This window comes from Cherax quadricarinatus, chromosome 52 (genome assembly GCF_038502225.1).
Source record: "Cherax quadricarinatus isolate ZL_2023a chromosome 52, ASM3850222v1, whole genome shotgun sequence".
Classification (NCBI taxonomy): Eukaryota; Metazoa; Arthropoda; class Malacostraca; order Decapoda; family Parastacidae; genus Cherax; species Cherax quadricarinatus.
The window spans coordinates 26,380,252-26,399,370 of NC_091343.1; the positions used below are offsets into that span (position 1 = coordinate 26,380,252).

The window sequence follows — 19,119 nt, forward strand, 5'->3', positions numbered from 1 at the left end:
CAATCATGTCCATGCCTTCCATTTCCTCAAATCCCCATCGGTGTTTTATGAACAGTGCAACCCCTCCTCCCCATCTACTCCTTCTATCTTTCCTCAGGATCTGATATCCCGTTGGGAAGATTGTGTCTATTATTGTCTCCGCGAGTTTTGTTTCTGTGACTGCTATGATGTCTGGGGATTTTTCACTGATTCTTTCGTTCCACTCCTCATGTTTATTCATTATTCCATCCGCGTTTGTGTACCAAACTTTCAGTTTCTTTTCTATCATTGTGGTCATGCAAGAATATTGGGGTTGGGGGAGCGAGAGCCTTGGTGGGGGCCTATATGGGGCTGTGGTGTTGGTGTGGTTTGTGATGATGGGGGTGGGGTCAGAATGCCCATAAGGGACAGCTGTTGGGGTGAGGTTTTTGATATGGGGGTTGGTGGCAGAGGGAACAGTGTGTGTGTGTGTGTGTGTGTGTGTGTGTGTGTGTGTGTGTGTGTGTGTGTGTGTGTGTGTGTGTGTGTGTGTGTGTGTGTGTGTGTGTGTGTGTGTGTGTGTTTGTGTGTTTGTGTGTGTGTGTGTGTGTGTCTGTCTTAAAGAGGAGATACTTTATGTACGCTAGGTTACACTACTCTTCTGATGGATTTTAGAATGATCTCTCACTCTGTTCCTAATTAATTATATAGTGTCACTATTATAATACTGTTGCACATGAGATCTTTTAAAAAACGTTCAATAGTACACTCATCATTGCCATTGTAGCTGAAAGTTAGTCACTGTTTATGTTATGTTAGGCTGCTGCTCTACTCTTCTGAATTGTTTCAAATTTTCTCCCGCTCTGGTGGCCTGGTGGTTAATGCTCTCGCTTCACACGGTGAGGGCCTGGGTTCGATTCCCAGCCAGAGTAGAAACATTGGACGTGTTTCTTTCCACCTGTTGTCTATGTTCCCCATCAGTAAAATGGGTACCTGGGTGTTAGTCGACTGGTGTGGGTCGCATCCTGGGACACTGACCTAAGGAGGCCTGGTCACAGACCGGGCCGCGGGGGCGTTGACCCCCGGAACTCTCTCCAGATAAACTCCAGATAAACTCTGTTCCTAATACTATACAATAAAAATTACTACTATATTATTAACTAGCGCTCATGAGATCTTGTAAAGACTCCCATAGACACACTCATCACTGCCCATATATTTGAAAATTATGGAGGGAATATTTTGAGGAATTGTTAAATGTTGATGAAGATAGGGAAGCTGTGATTTCGTGTATAGGGCAAGGAGGAATAACATCTTGTAGGAGTGAGGAAGAGCCAGTTGTGAGTGTGGGGGAAGTTCGTGAGGCAGTAGGTAAAATGAAAGGGGATAAGGCAGCAGGGATTGATGGGATAAAGATAGAAATGTTAAAAGCAGGTGGGGATATAGTTTTGGAGTGGTTGGTGCAATTATTTAATAAATGTATGGAAGAAGGTAAGGTACCTAGGGATTGGCAGAGAGCATGCATAGTTCCTTTGTATAAAGGCAAAGGGGACAAAAGTGAGTGCAAAAATTATAGGGGGATAAGTCTGTTGAGTATACCTGGTAAAGTGTATGGTAGAGTTATTATTGAAAGAATTAAAAGTAAGACGGAGAATAGGATAGCAGATGAACAAGGAGGCTTTAGGAAAGGTAGGGGGTGTGTGGACCAGGTGTTTACAGTGAAACATATAAGTGAACAGTATTTAGATAAGGCTAAAGGGGTCTTTGTGGCATTTATGGATTTGGAAAAGGCGTATGACAGGGTGGATAGGGGGGCAATGTGGTAGATGTTGCAGGTGTATGGTGTAGGAGGTAGGTTACTGAAAGCAGTGAAGAGTTTTTACGAGGATAGTGAGGCTCAAGTTAGAGTACATAGGAAAGAGGGAAATTATTTTCCAGTAAAAGGAGGCCTTAGACAAGGATGTGTGATGTCACCGTGGTTGTTTAATATATTTATAGATGGGGTTGTAAGAGAAGTAAATGCGAGGGTCTTGACAAGAGGCGTGGAGTTAAAAGATAAAGAATCACAAATAAAGTGGGAGTTGTCACAGTTGCTCTTTGCTGATGACACTGTGCTCTTGGGAGATTCTGAAGAGAAGTTGCAGAGATTGGTGGATGAATTTGGTAGGGTGTGCAAAAGAAGAAAATTAAAAGTGAATACAGGAAAGAGTAAGGTTATGAGGATAACAAAAACATTAGGTGATGAAAGATTGGATATCAGATTGGAGGGAGAGAGTATGGAGGAGGTGAATGTATTCAGATATTTGGGAGTGGACGTGTCAGCGGATGGGTCTATGAAGGATGAGGTGAATCATAGAATTGATGAGGGGAAAAGGGTGAGTGGTGCACTTAGGAGTCTGTGGAGACAAAGAACTTTGTCGTTGGAGGCAAAGAGGGGAATGTATGAGAGTATAGTTTTACCAACACTCTTATATGGGTGTGAAGCATGGGTGATGAATGTTGCAGCTAGGAGAAGGCTGGAGGCAGTGGAGATGTCATGTCTGAGGGCAATGTGTGGTGTGAATATAATGCAGAGAATTCGTAGTTTGGAAGTTAGGAGGAGGTGCGGGATTACCAAAACTGTTGTCCAGAGGGCTGAGGAAGGGTTACTGAGGTGGTTCGGAGATGTAGAGAGAATGGAGCAAAACAGAATGACTTCAAGAGTGTATCAGTCTGTAGTGGAAGGAAGGCGGTGTAGGGGTCGGCCTAGGAAAGGTTGGAGGGAGGGGGTAAAGGAGGTTTTGTGTGCGAGGGGCTTGGACTTCCAGCAGGCGTGCGTGAGCGTGTTTGATAGGAGTGAATAGAGACGAATGGTTTTTAATACTTGACGTGCTGTTGGAGTGTGAGCAAAGTAACATTTATGAAGGGGTTCAGGGAAACCGGCAAGACAGTGATGGAGTGAATGATGGTGAAAGTTTTTCTTTTTCGGGCCACTCTGCCTTGGTGGGAATCGGCCAGTGTGATAATAATAAATTATCTTACTGACTTACTAAATATTCTCTCAACATAAGAACAAAAAGAAGGAACACTGCAGCAGACCTACTGGTCTATGCGAGGCAGGTCCAATTCTTCCACCGGTTTAAGCCAATGCCTTAAATGACTCACGAAATCGTAATGACACGATTGCAAACAAACCATACCACGGGCGGGATTGAACCCGAGGTCATAGAGTCTCATAGAGTTTTGAGACTCTCTGACCGTGGGTTCAATCTGCCTTAACCTAGTCAGTTCAGTTACATTCACTTAAGGGAGGAGCACGGCATCTGACCTAGTAGCACAAGCTAGTTAGGTCAAACTCACACCCACTCAAGCATTTATCAAAACTATTTTTAAAACTACACAAAGATTTAGCTTCTATGACGGTACTTGGGAGTTTGTTCCGCTCTTCCACAACTCTATTATCAAACCAGTGCTTTCCTATATCCTTTCTGAATCTGAGTTTTTCCAACTTGAAACCATTGCTGCGAGTCCTGTCTATGCTAGATATTTTTAGCCCGCTATTTACATCCCCTTTATTAATTCCTGTTTTCCATTTACACTCCTCAATCATATCCTCCCTAATTCTACGCTTTTCTAGAGAGAATAAATTCTGAGCCCCTCAGTCTATCATCATAGGGAAGATTTCTGTTACGTGGGATCAACTTTGTCATCCTCCTTTGTACGTTTTCCAGTGCATTTATATCCATTCTGTAATACGGTGGCCAGAACAGTGCAGCATAATTTAAATGGGGCCTAACCAAAGATATATAGAGTTGAAGAACAACCTGAGGACTTCTCTTATTAATACTTCTTCATAAGAAGCCAAGGATTCTGTTAGCTTTATTGCGAACACATATGCACTGTTGTCTTGGTTTCAGATTACTGCTAACCAGAACTCCTAAATCCTTTTTGCAATCCGTAATATTTAGATCAACATTAGTTTATATGTGACAGGGTTATTTTCCTGTCCAACATTTAGAACTTTGCATTTGTCTATATTAAACAGCTTCTGCCACTTCTCCGACTACTGCATCAGTCTATTCAAATCATCCTGGAGTGCTCTAATGTCCTCAGTAGAATGAATTAGACGGCCTATTTTGGTGTCATCAGTAAATTTGCTTATGTCGCTATTTATTCCCTCATCTATGTCGTTTATGTAAATTGTGAACAACAACAGGCCCAACACTGACCCCTGTGGAACACTGCTTTAACGTGTCCCCATTCTCATTTCTCTCCATTTATGCAAACTCTTTGCTGCCTATTTGTCAACCATGCCTGTACCCAGGAAAAAATTTCTCCTATTCCGTGTGTCTTAAGTTTCCTCAATAGCCTCTTATGTGGAACTCTATCGAAAGCCTTACTGAAGTCCATATACACAATATCATATTCAATACCATGATCTACCTCCTCAAATACCTTAGTGAAGAAAGTTAGTCAATTCGTAAGACAGGAACGCCCCTTTGTAAAACCGTGCTGAGATTCATTAATCAATTTATACCTTTCGAGATGGCTACGAATTGCTTCGGCAATTATTGATTCCATAAATTTTCCCACTATGGAGGTAAGGCTTATTGGTCTATAGTTCGAAGCTAAGGACCTGTCACCTGCCTTGTAAATAAGTATTACATTTGACATTTTCCACTTGTTTGTCACTATTCTAGTTTCTAGTAATTTATTGAAAAGATTAGCCTAAGGTATGCTAAGTTCCTCTTTACATTCCTTTAAAACCTTCGCAAACAGTTCATCAGAGCCTGGGGATTTGTTAGGTTTTAATTTCTCTATTTGTCTGAGGATCATGTCTCTAGTTACATCAACAGAGCATAGTTTATTATCATCCTGTTTTTCATAATTTATTATTTCTGGAATTTCACTAGTATCTTCCTGAGAAAAAACTGAGAGGAAATAGGTATTGAAAAGTGTCACACATTTCATTATCCCTTTCCGTGATCTAACCTGAGTTATACTGAAGTGAGCCTATCTTACTTATGCATACCTGAAAGAACCTTCATGAGTTAGTCTTCCAATCCCTTTGTACCTTAGCCTCATAATCCCTTTTTGCTTTTCTTATTCCTTTTTTTTTTATATCTCTCTTTAACTGAATATACTGATTTCTTAGCTTCCCTCTTTTGATACGCCTATATGTGCCTCTCTTTTGCCCAATGAGATGCTTTAATCTATTGTTTATCCATTTGGGATCATATTTGTTAGATCTAGTTTCCGTGCTCGGAACAAAAGTTGTTTGGGCAGGTAGCACTATGCTCTGAAACACGTCATATTAGCAGCCAACACCACCTACCTGACCCAAAGTCAGGCCATCCCAATTTAGCCCACCCAGGTAATTTCTTAGCTCCATGAAGGCAGCCAAGGGAAAGTCTGGGACAGAGACTTGATTGCAGTTATCTGGGTAATTCCATGATATATTGAAACTAAGTGATTTGTGATCGCTTTCCGCAAGCTCATTATTAATCAAGATTATTAACTAGGGCTTCTTTGTTGGCAAGAACCAAATAAAGCAGGTTGTTTCCTCTAGTTGGTTCCGTCACAAACTGTTTTAAAAAGCAATCCTGAACTGTATCAAGAAAGTAACTAGACTCAAGATTTCCGGTCATATTGCTCCAATCATTTTGTCTAAAGTTAAATTCACTCATTAACACAGCGTTTTCATATCTAGACTCCTTAAGAATTTCCTCCCATAGCAGCCTACCGCACTCCCTGTCAAGGTTTGGGGGCCTATAAATCATGCCCAAAATTATTTTTTCGCGGCCTTCGAGAAACTGTAGCCAAACAAATTCTGTGTCCGTTGTTTCTAATCTTATATCTTGTCTAAGACAACAATTTAAATTACCTCTGACTTACATCGCCACTCCACCACCTTTCCTGTTGACCCTGTCAGTGTGGAATAGTTTATAACCCTGTATGATGCATTCTCTATCTTTCAAGTTGAGCCATGTCTCTGTTATAGTAATAATATCTATATTACCTGTACTGGCAAGTAATCTTAGCTCATCTATCGTATTTCTTAGACTCCTACTATTTGTATAATAAACCTTTAGCCGAAAAAATATGAAAATTGAGTTATTGTTACCAAAAAATAGCTGAACTTTCTGCTACACTCTGGTATAATTATTATCCTTGTACGATGTTTCTAAAAGGAATTACAGTCATTTATAATAGGCATGGTGACAGCGCCTTGTGTAACAAGCGCTGACGCGGCATTTTTTTCCCCCGTGTTATTTTTATCGTTTTCTTATATCTTTATGTCTAATATAATACAAATTCACTGTCTGAGATCATGCCAGAGCAGGCGGAGATAATATGGTCAAGGGTACACAAATAACCCGCACATAAAAGAGAGAAGCTTACGACGACGTTTCGGTCCGACTTGTGTGACTTTGTCAATGGTCCAAGTCGGACCGAAACGTCGTCGTAAGCTTCTCTCTTTTATGTGCGGGTTATTTGTGTATCGTTCCAGTCACGGCATTGTGCCCTTTTTTGTTATTTATGGGACCAATCAGGTACCCCTGGGTATAGTACCCAAAATGGCCGACACCTCCAGGCAACAAAATATTCCATACCCACGCTAATATCAATTATAAGGCTTATTTACTATCACAATTGATCTATTATGACATAATGCAATATAATAATAACATACAAACATAAAAAGTACACCTTAAAAAATAATATATAGCATAATATGATGCTCCTAGAGGAAAATTTTCTATCGATGTATCCCCTGAAGGTGAAACGATTCGTTTTCTCATATGTGGTGAGAGAAAACGCAAATTTACAATGGTTAACTGTAATAAACACTCGTAGGTCACGGAAAAAGTGTAAAAGAAAGCGAATTTTTCGGGGAAAACTAAATTTCCCGGGCACCTGGGGTGCTGCGCTCTGCGGCCTATATCTCGGAAGTAAGTTATTTACCTATTTAGGGGGATTCCATCCTTATTTATGAATGAATTGACTTGATTTTCACAACAAACATAGAAGAGAATGATTGCTTTACAATGTAAAGTGTTCCTTTCTGAACTATCCCAAATATTTTTAGATTTATGTAAGCAACAAGACCGACATCTTCCAAAATGTCAAAAAAGTTATGAAACTTTATTTTTTTTAGCATGAAGATAAGGTTTATTTTAGAATTGGTACACGTACATTGATGGAATTAGAGGTGTTCTATCAGCAGCAAGTGTCAAAACCACTTTTCCAAGTACCACTGAGTACAGGTCCGCTGCCAAATGCAATTTCTCGTAAATTTTGCATATTTAATTTCCTTTTTGGCCGATATGTTTGAAACTTCAGCACAGGGTACTCGATATAAGCATCTAACAGTACACCAAAAATGAACGTAATCGGTTGAAAAATAAAGGAGTCGATATGTTACACCTCCCCCCCCCTTAGGGAGCTAGTCACTCGTTGCCCTCTACATCAGGGCCGGATTACCGCATAGGCAAACTAGGCATTTGCCTAGGGCCCCGCGCATTTGGGGGCCCCGCGGTCCAAGGGGTTCAGGGGCTCATCCAAGACTGCACACATGGTGCAAGTGCAAAGGGGTCCCTACCTAAAAAGTTCAAGTGTTTGGAGAGTAAAATTTATTTTTAAAAATTAATCAAAACAAAAATAAATAATGAAATAAAATAAAATAAAAATAAATAAACCTAACCATAGATGGCAACACTCAACACCCCTTTGTTTACATCAGAACAGCTGTGTTTTCCCACTACTAACTGTGAAGGAGAACGTTCATTTTCTGTCTTGAAAAGAGTGAAAAACCAGCTCCGTTCAACAATGAGCCAAGACAAATTGTGTAACCTAGCCTTGTTGACCATTGAGTCTGATCTAACATGAAATATTGATTTTCAGAATATAATTGATGATTGTAAGAGAAGTAAATGCGAGGGTCTTGGCAAAAGGCGTGGAGTTAAAAGATAAAGAATCACACATAAAGTGGGAGTTGTCACAGTTGCTCTTTGCTGATGACACTGTGCTCTTGGGAGATTCTGAAGAGAAGTTGCAGAGATTGGTGGATGAATTTGGTAAGGTGTGCAAAAGAAGAAAATTAAAAGTGAATACAGGAAAGAGTAAGGTTATGAGGATAACAAAAAGATTAGGTGATGAAAGATTGGATATCAGATTGGAGGGAGAGAGTATTGAGGAGGTGAATGTATTCACATATTTGGGAGTGGACGTGTCAGCGGATGGGTCTATGAAAAATGAGGTGAATCATAGAATTGATGAGGGGAAAAGGGTGAGTGGTGCACTTAGGAGTCTGTGGAGACAAAGAACTTTGTCGTTGGAGGCAAAGAGGGGAATGTATGAGAGTATAGTTTTACCAATGCTCTTATATGGGTGTGAAGCATGGGTGATGAATGCTACAGCAAGGAGAAGGCTGGAGGCAGTGGAGATGTCATGTCTGAGGGCAATGTGTGGTGTGAATACAATGCAGAGAATTCGTAGTTTGGAAGTTAGGAGGAGGTGCGGGGGTACCAAAACTGTTGTCCAGAGGGCTGAAGAAGGGTTGTTGAGGTGGTTCGGACATGTAGAGAGAATGGAGCGAAACAGAGTGACTTCAAGAGTGTATCAGTCTGTAGTGGAAGGAAGGCGGGGTAGGGGTCGGCCTAGGAAAGGTTGGAGGGAGGGGGTAAAGGAGGTTTTGTGTGCGAGGGGCTTGGACTTCCAGCAGGCATGCTTGAGCGTGTTTGATAGGAGTGAATGGAGACAAATGGTTTTTAATACTTGACGTGCTGTTGGAGTGTGAGCAAAGTAACATTTATGAAGGGGTTCAGGGAAACCGGCAGGCCGGACTTGAGTCCTGGAGATGGGAAATACAGTGCCTGCACTCTGAAGGAGGGGTGTTAATGTTGCAGTTTAAAAACTGTAGTGTAAAGCACCCTTCTGGCAAGACAGTGATGGAGTGAATGATGGTGAAAGTCTTTCTTTTTCGGGCCACCCTGCCTTGGTGGGAATCGGCCAGTGTGATAATAAAAAAAATTGATGATTTTGCCAATATGAAATCCAGAAAAAAGTTTATTTAAGAAGTGCCTGTGAATATAAACAATTCTTTACTTTCTTGAGTTTATATGATTTGATAGTCTTACGCATGATGCAATGATAACAATAATGGTCAGTGATTTATAAAGGGAATAATAGTGCTGTAGTGGTTATGCTGAATATAATAGGTACATGATGTCACTACTTTAATAGCCTAATCTAGTAATACTATGCTGTCTTGAGTTTATTCTCTTTAAAATGCATGATTTAACAAGATAGTTATAATGGCTGTTGGTAAATGGTTTTGGTTGTCTTGATGTACTTTCCCTATTAAATTTAATCTAAATAGCCAGAATGTATTTAATTAGACCTTAAACAGGCTCACACCGACCCCCCCACCCCCCACCCCCAAGCTGGAAGGGGTCGCTTCGCTTACCCATAACTCAAAGGGGCCCCGCCAATCTGAATAGCCTAGGGCCTGGAAACTTCTTAATCCGGCACGGCCTCTACTATCTCCCTTTGTTGAACAGTTGCTTTGCCTTTACTAGCAACTTTATATTGAATATTGTCTTTTAAACATATGCCTGAGGTATCCTGGTTATATCTGCTGTTTTCAACCCTAGTACTGCAGCTTGATTGTTTCCCACAATCACCCATACCTCTACAATCTATTGTAGACAGCCTGTACTGTCTGCACAGACAGCCCATGCTGTCTGCCAGCTTAGTTCATATTTCGCGCTATGCTGGTGCTGCCACCTAGGCCTTGCCACTTCAGTATGCCCAGACTTGCCTCGCTCTCACTCACACAGCGGCCTGGCATCAAGACACAAGGCCTCCCAGCTCTCTCTCGTGGGCATGGCCCTCCTGGGCCATGGGCACACACACACAAGCCTGTGTAACCCACCACTACTTAACAATAAAGTAAGAAGCCTCCGAAGAACGTATCATTGCTACCTACGCTACCTTCATCGTCACGAAACCGCTGTTTACCTACAAGAACAGCAATAACATTGGTAGCAGCGGTGCTCCGCAGCAGTTGTGTTTGCCCCGCAAGGAAGGAAGAGGTTTGAAGTCATCTTCACTTCATCACCCTACACAAGAAGCATCCGTCTCTCAACAAGTTATCCTGATGTCGTGTCTGCACGTTTGAGCACCCAGACACAGGTACAAGCAGGATCCAGCCGAAATTTGCCGAATTTCTTCGAGAATTGTACGTGGCGTCCCAGTGACTCCACGCTACAGTGTCCCACGCTGGTTCTCAAGTCACGTGTTCAGCGTCACTTGTATGTTGCTGTTGTTGTTGTTCAGCTCAACACAGTCGTTTCAGCAAGCCAGAGGTGAGTTTTGTGGTGATTTCTGCGTCCAGTGTGAGCTCTACGTATTTGTGGGTGGGGGAGGAGAGGAGAGGAAGTGGCTGTTCCTCACCTTGCCCATGCTCGCCCTACTCGCGCTCACCACACTACCATACACCACTCACCACTGCTCACTCCCTCTGCTGTGTTCTCTGCTGTTTTTCGTGTGAATTCATTGCCAGTGCTGTGTATCCGAGTGCCCAAGGCCACTCGAAGCTACGTGGATCACGACGTCACGTGGGTGTGGGCGATGTCACGTAGACCTACAAAGCCACGTGAGTTACCAGATGTCCCAGGCCTCATGCTGTGGTCTGCTGCCCGCATCACATCGACGTCACCCACGATGCTGCCCGACTTCATGATGTCACGATGTCTGCTGACGGCACCTCACGATGTCTGCCTGACGTCACCTTGAGATGTCTGCTGACGTCACCTCACGATGTCTGCCTGACGTCACCTCTAGATGTCTGCTGACGTCACAGTCCTGCTGACGTCACCTCGCGACATCACGCCTGACATCACATGATGTCACCATCGAGTGTTCAGTAATTATTTCAGTATTGTCGAGAAGATTGAGAGAAAATATATGTCGTGTGTTAATTCCTCTCAGTCAGTGTTCTCACATTTTAGTATGTCTTAGTCAGTTTTATGCGCAGAAAAGCATCTTTTGCTAGTTTAAGCCATGTTGTACCATATGTACAGCGGTGTGTTTGTAAGTTTTCCGTGTGTCCAGTGAGGTCTGTGGTCAGACCCTTGAGTTGCACCACTGTACTAAGTCACCCGTGTGACCAGTGTGTTTGACAGCTGATTACTCAGCCCTGAGCGTACGAGCCCTCTTGTACAGAAAGCTTTTATGCTCGTCGCTCGTGATGTTCTGCAGAATCGTACCTGCTACGATTCCCATCGAGATTTGTTTCACTTCACCTCCAGACCGTCAGAGTGCAGTTATATGTAGAGAAACAAGTCTGGGGACGCTTAGGCTAACCTCTGCTATAACTCCAACTGTCGAGAGATGATACTCGTCAAGCCGCAGCCAGCCCTGTCGGCAGGCGCTGTGTCAGCCTCGTGTCACAAGCTTCAGTGAGCAGCCTGCACAAAGATGTCACTTTGACTGCTAGCTTTCTCACTGCAGTCTGGTGTATGATGTTACGACTCCCAGATGTTTCGCCCAGTCGTCTCTGCCACGACTCGCTCCACAACTCACTCCACGCTCGCCGGCAGTGACAGCCCAGCGACAGTACCAGTCGAGAAGTGTCCTCCTGAGTCGCTTGCCAGAAGTCCTGCCAGTTGCCGAGTTTTGTCGACGCCTCACTCGAGGGCACCAGCATGTCGTGCCCCAGGTTGAGTGAAAACCTGCAGTGACTCCTACGATGTCTGCTTCACCGTTCCAGAGGAGACCATACCCTGTTACGTCACAGCTCATCCGCAGCGATGTCTCCCGTGTTGCAGTATCTGTCCAGATGCAGGAAGGCGTGCAGTGATGCCCATCGACGCTCACTGCCTATGACCACGATGTTTAGCACACCCCACATGTTTTTTTCTTCCCTCCCTGTAGGAAGTTTTTTTTTCCATGTCCATATGTATATATATGTTTTTATTTTGTGTTCTGTGCCCTGTTCCTACGAGAGAGAGACCGAGTTTCTTTTACTACCAGTATTGTCGCGTCGGGACGACGCGCGGTAGGTGGCCGAGCGTATGTAGACAGCCTGTACTGTCTGCACAGACAGCCCATGCTGTCTGCCAGCTTAGTTCATATTTCGCGCTATGCTGGTGCTGCCACCTAGGCCTTGCCACTTCAGTATGCCCAGACTTGCCTCGCTCTCACTCACACAGCGGCCTGGCATCAAGACACAAGGCCACCCAGCTCTCTCTCGTGGGCATGGCCCTCTCGGGCCATGGGCACACACACACAAGCCTGTGTAACCCACCACTACTTAACAATAAAGTAAGAAGCCTCCGAAGAAGTATATCATTTAACCACCCGCTACCAGAATACCAAACAAGCTCGTTATACTATCAGTTTAAATTCCTAGACGATTCATAAATGACCCCCCTCAAACGAATTAGCTAATACAACCACTCCAACCCCAGAGAGATGAACCCTATCCCTTGCATAGATATCATGTTTGCCATAGAATATGTCCCAATTATCAATGAATGGGATTGCAAGTTCCTTGCAGTACCTGTCTAGCCAGAAATTTGTACCAATTGCCCTAGATATCCATTCATTGCCCACTCCCATTTTAGGCAAGATGCTACATATGATTGGGATCCCTCCTTATACCTTACTAGCTGTATGACTGACCTGGACCTCTCCAGCAGCTTCTGTCTCCTGCCCTTCCCAATGTCAAGGCTGCCCATACTCATTCCCTGGTACTCAATGGAAGATCTTAAACTGTGCGAGTCACCGACCAAATTGCTCCACAAATAGATGAGTATCTGGCGTTTGCAGTCAGAGGTGTAGTCGTAGTTCAGATTATCGTTGTCTTCTGATAACGGTGTCTTATCATTAATTCTAGTTTTGACGCTGAAACAATCCCATCAATACTGTTTGTTTATACTTTTCTCCTTAGTATTGATCTTATGATACTAACCGTATTCGTAGCTCACCTCTGGCAACATTAACTGCCGGAGACTTTGTCTCTAAACTTTCTTATATCTTTCTTTCCTTTCCAAATCACTCATTAACGACTTTATCACTGCACTACGGTCATCACTGACCAGATATTTGCACTTCTGACCTGTTGTAAATAGTTGTTTTTTTGTAATCACTTTGTGCCAACACTGCTGCCAGCAGTACAGACTCACAGCCTCGCACTTAGGATTCCAATAAAAACTCCCACATTCAAATTAAATTTTTTACCACACTTTTCAGACTCTGGAAACCTTGTTATGCTTCTATTTATATATTCACTGACTCTAAAATATAGTGACTGCTGACAATATCCTGGGACCGTAACTGGAACGCTAAATGCCGGGACCATTGTTTAAGGATACTGCCTCACGTGTGTGTCTGCATATGTGTGTTGAAGAGTGCGTACGAATTAGCCTTATATATCTTTGCTAGGTGCTAATAGGTTCGAGAGCTTTTTTTTTACCTCTTCTTAAAGCTGTGTTTTGATCGTGCCTCAACCACACCTCTGTCCACATCGTTCTACTTTCTAAGACTAAAGAAATATTTTCTAACATCCCTGTGACTTATCTGTGTTGTCAACTTCCAACTATAACCTCGTGTTCCCGATTCCCATCTCCTGAACTATCTGTCGTATCCATCCTACAGTATCTAACAGTACTTTGTAATCATATCACTCCCAAGTTCTCTTTTTCTGTTGTCTCATTCACTCATCTGTATGTGGTTGCAGGGGTCGAGTCACTAATCCTGCCTCACCTCTTCCCTGGTAGCTACAAGGTCCATTCACTCCCGACTCCCGAAGCATTGGTGTACTTCTTCTTAAAGCTATGTATGAATCCTGTCTTTATTACTTCTCTCACCAAATTATTTCACTTCCTAACATCCCTTTAACTCATCTGAGTTTTCAACTTCCACTTCCCATCTCGGAAATATTCTCTTCCAGTCCACCTTGTTAAATCGTATTCTTACATAAAGATAGCTAACATGGTGAGATATGAACCTACACTTAAAAGTTTCTATATCATAACCTGATTTCATGTCACAATACCGACAGTAGTGAACCACTCAATACCGACAGTAGTGAACTACTCAATACCGACAGTAGTGAACTACTCAATACCGACAGTAGTGAACCACTCAATACCGACAGTAGTGAACCACTCAATACCGACAGTAGTGAACCACTCAATACCGACAGTAGTGAACCACTCAATACCGACAGTAGTGAACCACTCAATACCGACAGTAGTGAACCACTCAATACCGACAGTAGTGAACTACTCAATACCGACAGTAGTGAACCACTCAATACCGACAGTAGTGAACTACTCAATACCGACAGTAGTGAACCACTCAATACCGACAGTAGTGAACCACTCAATACCGACAGTAGTGAACCACTCAGTACCGACAGTAGTGAACTACTCAATACCGACAGTAGTGAACTACTCAATACCGACAGTAGTGAACCACTCAATACCGACAGTAGTGAACCACTAAATACCGACAGTAGTGAACCACTCAATACCGACAGTAGTGAACTACTCAATACCGACAGTAGTGAACCACTCAATACCGACAGTAGTGAACCACTCAATACCGACAGTAGTGAACCACTCAATACCGACAGTAGTGAACCACTCAATACCGACAGTAGTGAACCACTCAGTACCGACAGTAGTGAACCACTCAATACCGACAGTAGTGAACCACTCAATACATAGAATTCCATGAGAGGAAACTAAAGACACATGCTGGTGACTCGTCAGCAATAGAGTTCGTCTCATAACCGAAAATACTCGGCCTACATTCCTTCGCTAAACTAGAAGAATAAGCACGTCTCATTATTTCAGCAGGAGAGGTGTATCTAAAAGACAGTCGACTGTATTGATTCGTAGACTGAAAGAGTCAACTCTAATGTAAGTGAGCCACAAACTTTGGATACTGAGGTTCCATGGACAGTGAACCAAAGAGTTTTCTTTTCAAAGTTAGTATTAACATGAGCGCCTAGAATAACAAAATAAGACAAACCTGCTGAGCTGCTTCATAGACAGCTATGCCATCCGGAGTAACAGCTGGATCATCCAAGAGATGAATGATGGTGAGGACAGCTGAGCACAGGCACGAGGGGAACAGTTGTTGTGCCACAGCCACGTGGTGAGTGCCAACCCTCCCTACGTCTGCCTCCACCTCCTCACCACCAAACTCTAAAATTACAAAAAGAAAAAGAAAAAAATATGCTTTCCTAATACATATAACACACATAAGAAATAAATATTTAAAACAGTCTAATTCTTCTTAATCAAAGCCGAAAGTTTCCAGTGCACATCTTATTATCTCAAAGGAATCAATATCCTAAAATACACTAGTACAGAAAGCTTGAAGACAGTCGGACTTTGAATTTAGATGAAACACTCACATATCGGACGAAAATTGTTAATTAATTTTTGCCAATTTCTTTCATTAAAAAATGCAAATGGGAACCAATATAGGGCAAATAATATTCAAAATATTCTCTAAGTAACACTTACCAGCTTTTAAGGTTATGTATGTGTGTAAGTAATTAAATAAATTATGTTAAACGAAGATCACAAGAAGCTTCAGTTATTGAACAAGATCCATCACAGAGAGACTCAGGAATGTGATACATTCACATTGTGTCAAGCAAGGGAAGGATAAGTCCAGTTCCTCGGCTTAAGAACCTCTTACCAACATTAAGGGAAAAATAATGCAATAATAGAAAATAATTCTATAGTATTTCGACATTTAAAAGTGACAAAATGGTGCCTACACACTCAATTATGTAAATTATTTTTCTAAGAAGGTTAATTTGATCTCACTAAATGTTTATGTTATTGAAGTTGAATTTAGTGAAGGCTTCCTCGTAAATGATGTCATTTTGGTGGTCAGGAGACCTGTGCATATAGGTCTGAACTTTGATTAGGCTGTGACCCGAATTTATTGTCTTTGATACTGATATATTTCACACCAGATCATCATTATTAGCAAAAAAAAAGTAAAGTGTATTTTCCAATTTGCAATCGTGTCATAACGATATCGTGAGTCATGATGGCGTCAAGGTGAATTTGTTTCACAGTTTCAGTAGCTCATATATGTGAGAACTTTGATCTGAGCTGCCTCCTGGGGTTATCACTGCTGTGAGAACTTTGATCTGAGCTGCCTCCTGGGGTTATCATCGCTGTGAGAACCTTGATCTGAGCTGCCTCCTGGGGTTATCATCGCTGTGAGAACCTTGATCTGAGCTGCCTCCTGGGGTAATCATCGCTGTGAGAACTTTGATCTAAGCTGCCTCCTGGGGTTATCATCGCTGTGAGAACTTTGATCTGAGCTGCCTCCTGGGGTTATCATCGCTGTGAGAACTTTGATCTAAGCTGCCTCCTGGGGTTATCATCGTTGTGAGAACTTTGAGCTGAGCTGCCTCCTGGGGTTATCATCGCTGTGAGAACTTTGATCTGAGCTGCCTCCTGGGGTTATCATCGCTGTGAGAACTTTGATCTAAGCAGCCTTCTGGGGTTATCATCGCTGTGAGAACTTTGATCTGAGCTGCCTCCTGGGGTTATCATCGCTGTGAGAACTTTGATCTAAGCTGCCTCCTGGGGTTATCATCGCTGTGAAAACTTTGATCTAAGCTGCCTTCTGGGGTTATCATCGCTGTGAGAACTTTGATCTAAGCTGCCTCCTGGGGTTATCATCGCTGTGAGAACTTTGATCTGAGCTGCCTCCTGGGGTTATCACCGCTGTGAGAACTTTGATCTAAGCTGCCTCCTGGGGTTATCATCGCTGTGAAAACTTTGATCTAAGCTGCCTTCTGGGGTTATCATCGCTGTGAGAACTTTGATCTAAGCTGCCTCCTGGGGTTATCATCGCTGTGAGAACTTTGATCTAAGCTGCCTCCTGGGGTTATCATCGCTGTGAGAACTTTGATCTGAGCTGCCTCCTGGGGTTATCATCGCTGTGAGAACTTTGATCTGAGCTGCCTCCTGGGGTTATCATCGCTGTGAGAACTTTGATCTGAGCTGCCTCCTGGGGTTATCATCGCTGTGAGAACTTTGATCTGAGCTGCCTCCTGGGGTTATCATCGCTGTGAGAACTTTGATCTAAGCTGCCTTCTGGGGTTATCATCGCTGTGAGAACTTTGATCTGAGCTGCCTCCTGGGGTTATCATCGCTGTGAGAACTTTGATCTGAGCTGCCTTCTGGGGTTATCATCGCTGTGAGAACTTTGATCTGAGCTGCCTCCTGGGGTTATCATCGCTGTGAGAACTTTGATCTAAGCTGCCTTCTGGGGTTATCATCGCTGTGAGAACTTTGATCTGAGCTGCCTCCTGGGGTTATCATCGCTGTGAGAACTTTGATCTGAGCTGCCTTCTGGGGTTATCATCGCTGTGAGAACTTTGATCTGAGCTGCCTTCTGGGGTTATCACCGCTATGAGAACTTTGATCTAAGCTGCCTCCTGGGGTTATCATCGCTGTGAGAACTTTGATCTGAGCTGCCTCCTGGGGTTATCACCGCTGTGAGAACTTTGATCTGAGCTGCCTCCTGGGGTTATCATCGCAGTGAGAACTTTGATCTGAGCTGCCTTCTGGGGTTATCATCGCTGTGAGAACTTTGATCTGAGCTGCCTTCTGGGGTTATCACCGCTGTGAGAACTTTGATCTAAGCTGCCTCCTGGGGTTATCACCGCTGTGAGAACTTTGATCTGAGCTGCCTCCTTGGGTTATCATCGCTGTGAGAACTTTGATCTGAGCTGCCTTCTGGGGTTATCATCGCTGTGAGAACTTTGATCTGAGCTGCCTTCTGGGGTTATCATCGCTGTGAGAACTTTGATCTGAGCTGCCTTCTGGGGTTATCATCGCTGTGAGAACTTTGATCTCAGCTACCTCCTGGGGTTATCATCGCTGTGAGAACTTTGATCTGAGCTGCCTTCTGGGGTTATCATCGCTGTGAGAACTTTGACCTGAGCTGCCTCCTGGGGTTATCATCGCTGTGAGAACTTTGATCTGAGCTGCCTCCTGGGGTTATCATCGCTGTGAGAACTTTGATCTGAGCTGCCTTCTGGGGTTATCATCGCTGTGAGAACTTTGATCTGAGCTGCCTTCTGGGGTTATCATCGCTGTGAGAACTTTGATCTGAGCTGCCTCCTGGGGTTATCATCGCTGTGAGAACTTTGATCTGAGCTGCCTCCTGGGGTTATCACCGCTGTGAGAACTTTGATCTGAGCTGCCTCCTGGGGTTATCATCGCTGTGAGAACTTTGATCTGAGCTGCATTCTGGGGTTATCACCGTTGTGAGAACCTTAATCTGAGCTGCCTTCTTGGGTTATCATCGCTGAGAGAACTTTGATCTAAGCTGCCTCCTGGGGTTATCATCGCTGTGAGAACTTTGATCTGAGTTGCCTCCTGGGGTTATCATCGCTGTGAGAACTTTGATCTGAGCTGCCTCCTGGGGTTATCACCGCTGTGAGAACTTTGATCTGAGCTGCCTCCTGGGGTTATCACCGCTGTGAGAACTTTGATCTGAGCTGCCTCCTGGGGTTATCATCGCTGTGAGAACTTTGATCTGAGCTGCCTTCTGGGGTTATCATCGCTGTGAGAACTTTGATCTGAGCTGCCTTCTGGGGTTATCATCGCTGTGAGAACTTTGATCTAAGCTGCCTCCTGGGGTTATCATCGCTGTGAGAACTTTGATCTAAGCTGCCTCCTGGGGTTATCATTGCTGTGAGAACTTTGATCTGAGCCGCCTCCTGGGGTTATCATCGCTGTGAGAACTTTGATCTGAGCTGCCTTCTGGGGTTATCATCGCTGTAAGAACTTTGATCTAAGCTGCCTCCTGGGGTTATCATCGCTGTGAGAACTTTGATCTAAGCTGCCTCCTGGGGTTATCATTGCTGTGAGAACTTTGATCTGAGCCGCCTCCTGGGGTTATCATCGCTGTGAGAACTTTGATCTGAGCTGCCTCCAGAAGTTATCATCGCTGTGAGAACTTTGATCTGAGCTGCCTCATGGGGTTATCATCGCTGTGAGAACTTTGATCTGAGCTGCCTCCTGGGGTTATCATCGCTGTGAGAACTTTGATCTAAGCTGCCTCCTGGGGTTATCATCGCTGTGAGAACTTTGATCTGAGCTGCCTCCTGGGGTTATCATC

At 43.5% G+C, this 19,119-nt stretch overlaps 1 protein-coding gene across 1 annotated transcript in view; it reads right to left on the minus strand.

The window, feature by feature from the left end:
* LOC128696898 (protein unc-80 homolog) overlaps positions 1 to 19,119 on the minus strand; it is a 1,079,316-nt gene that overhangs the window by 238,486 nt on the left and 821,711 nt on the right. The window contains exon 48 of the mRNA XM_070095999.1: positions 14,986 to 15,161. Coding sequence (XP_069952100.1) covers positions 14,986 to 15,161 — 176 coding nt within the window. The remainder of the gene's footprint in view (positions 1 to 14,985; positions 15,162 to 19,119) is intronic.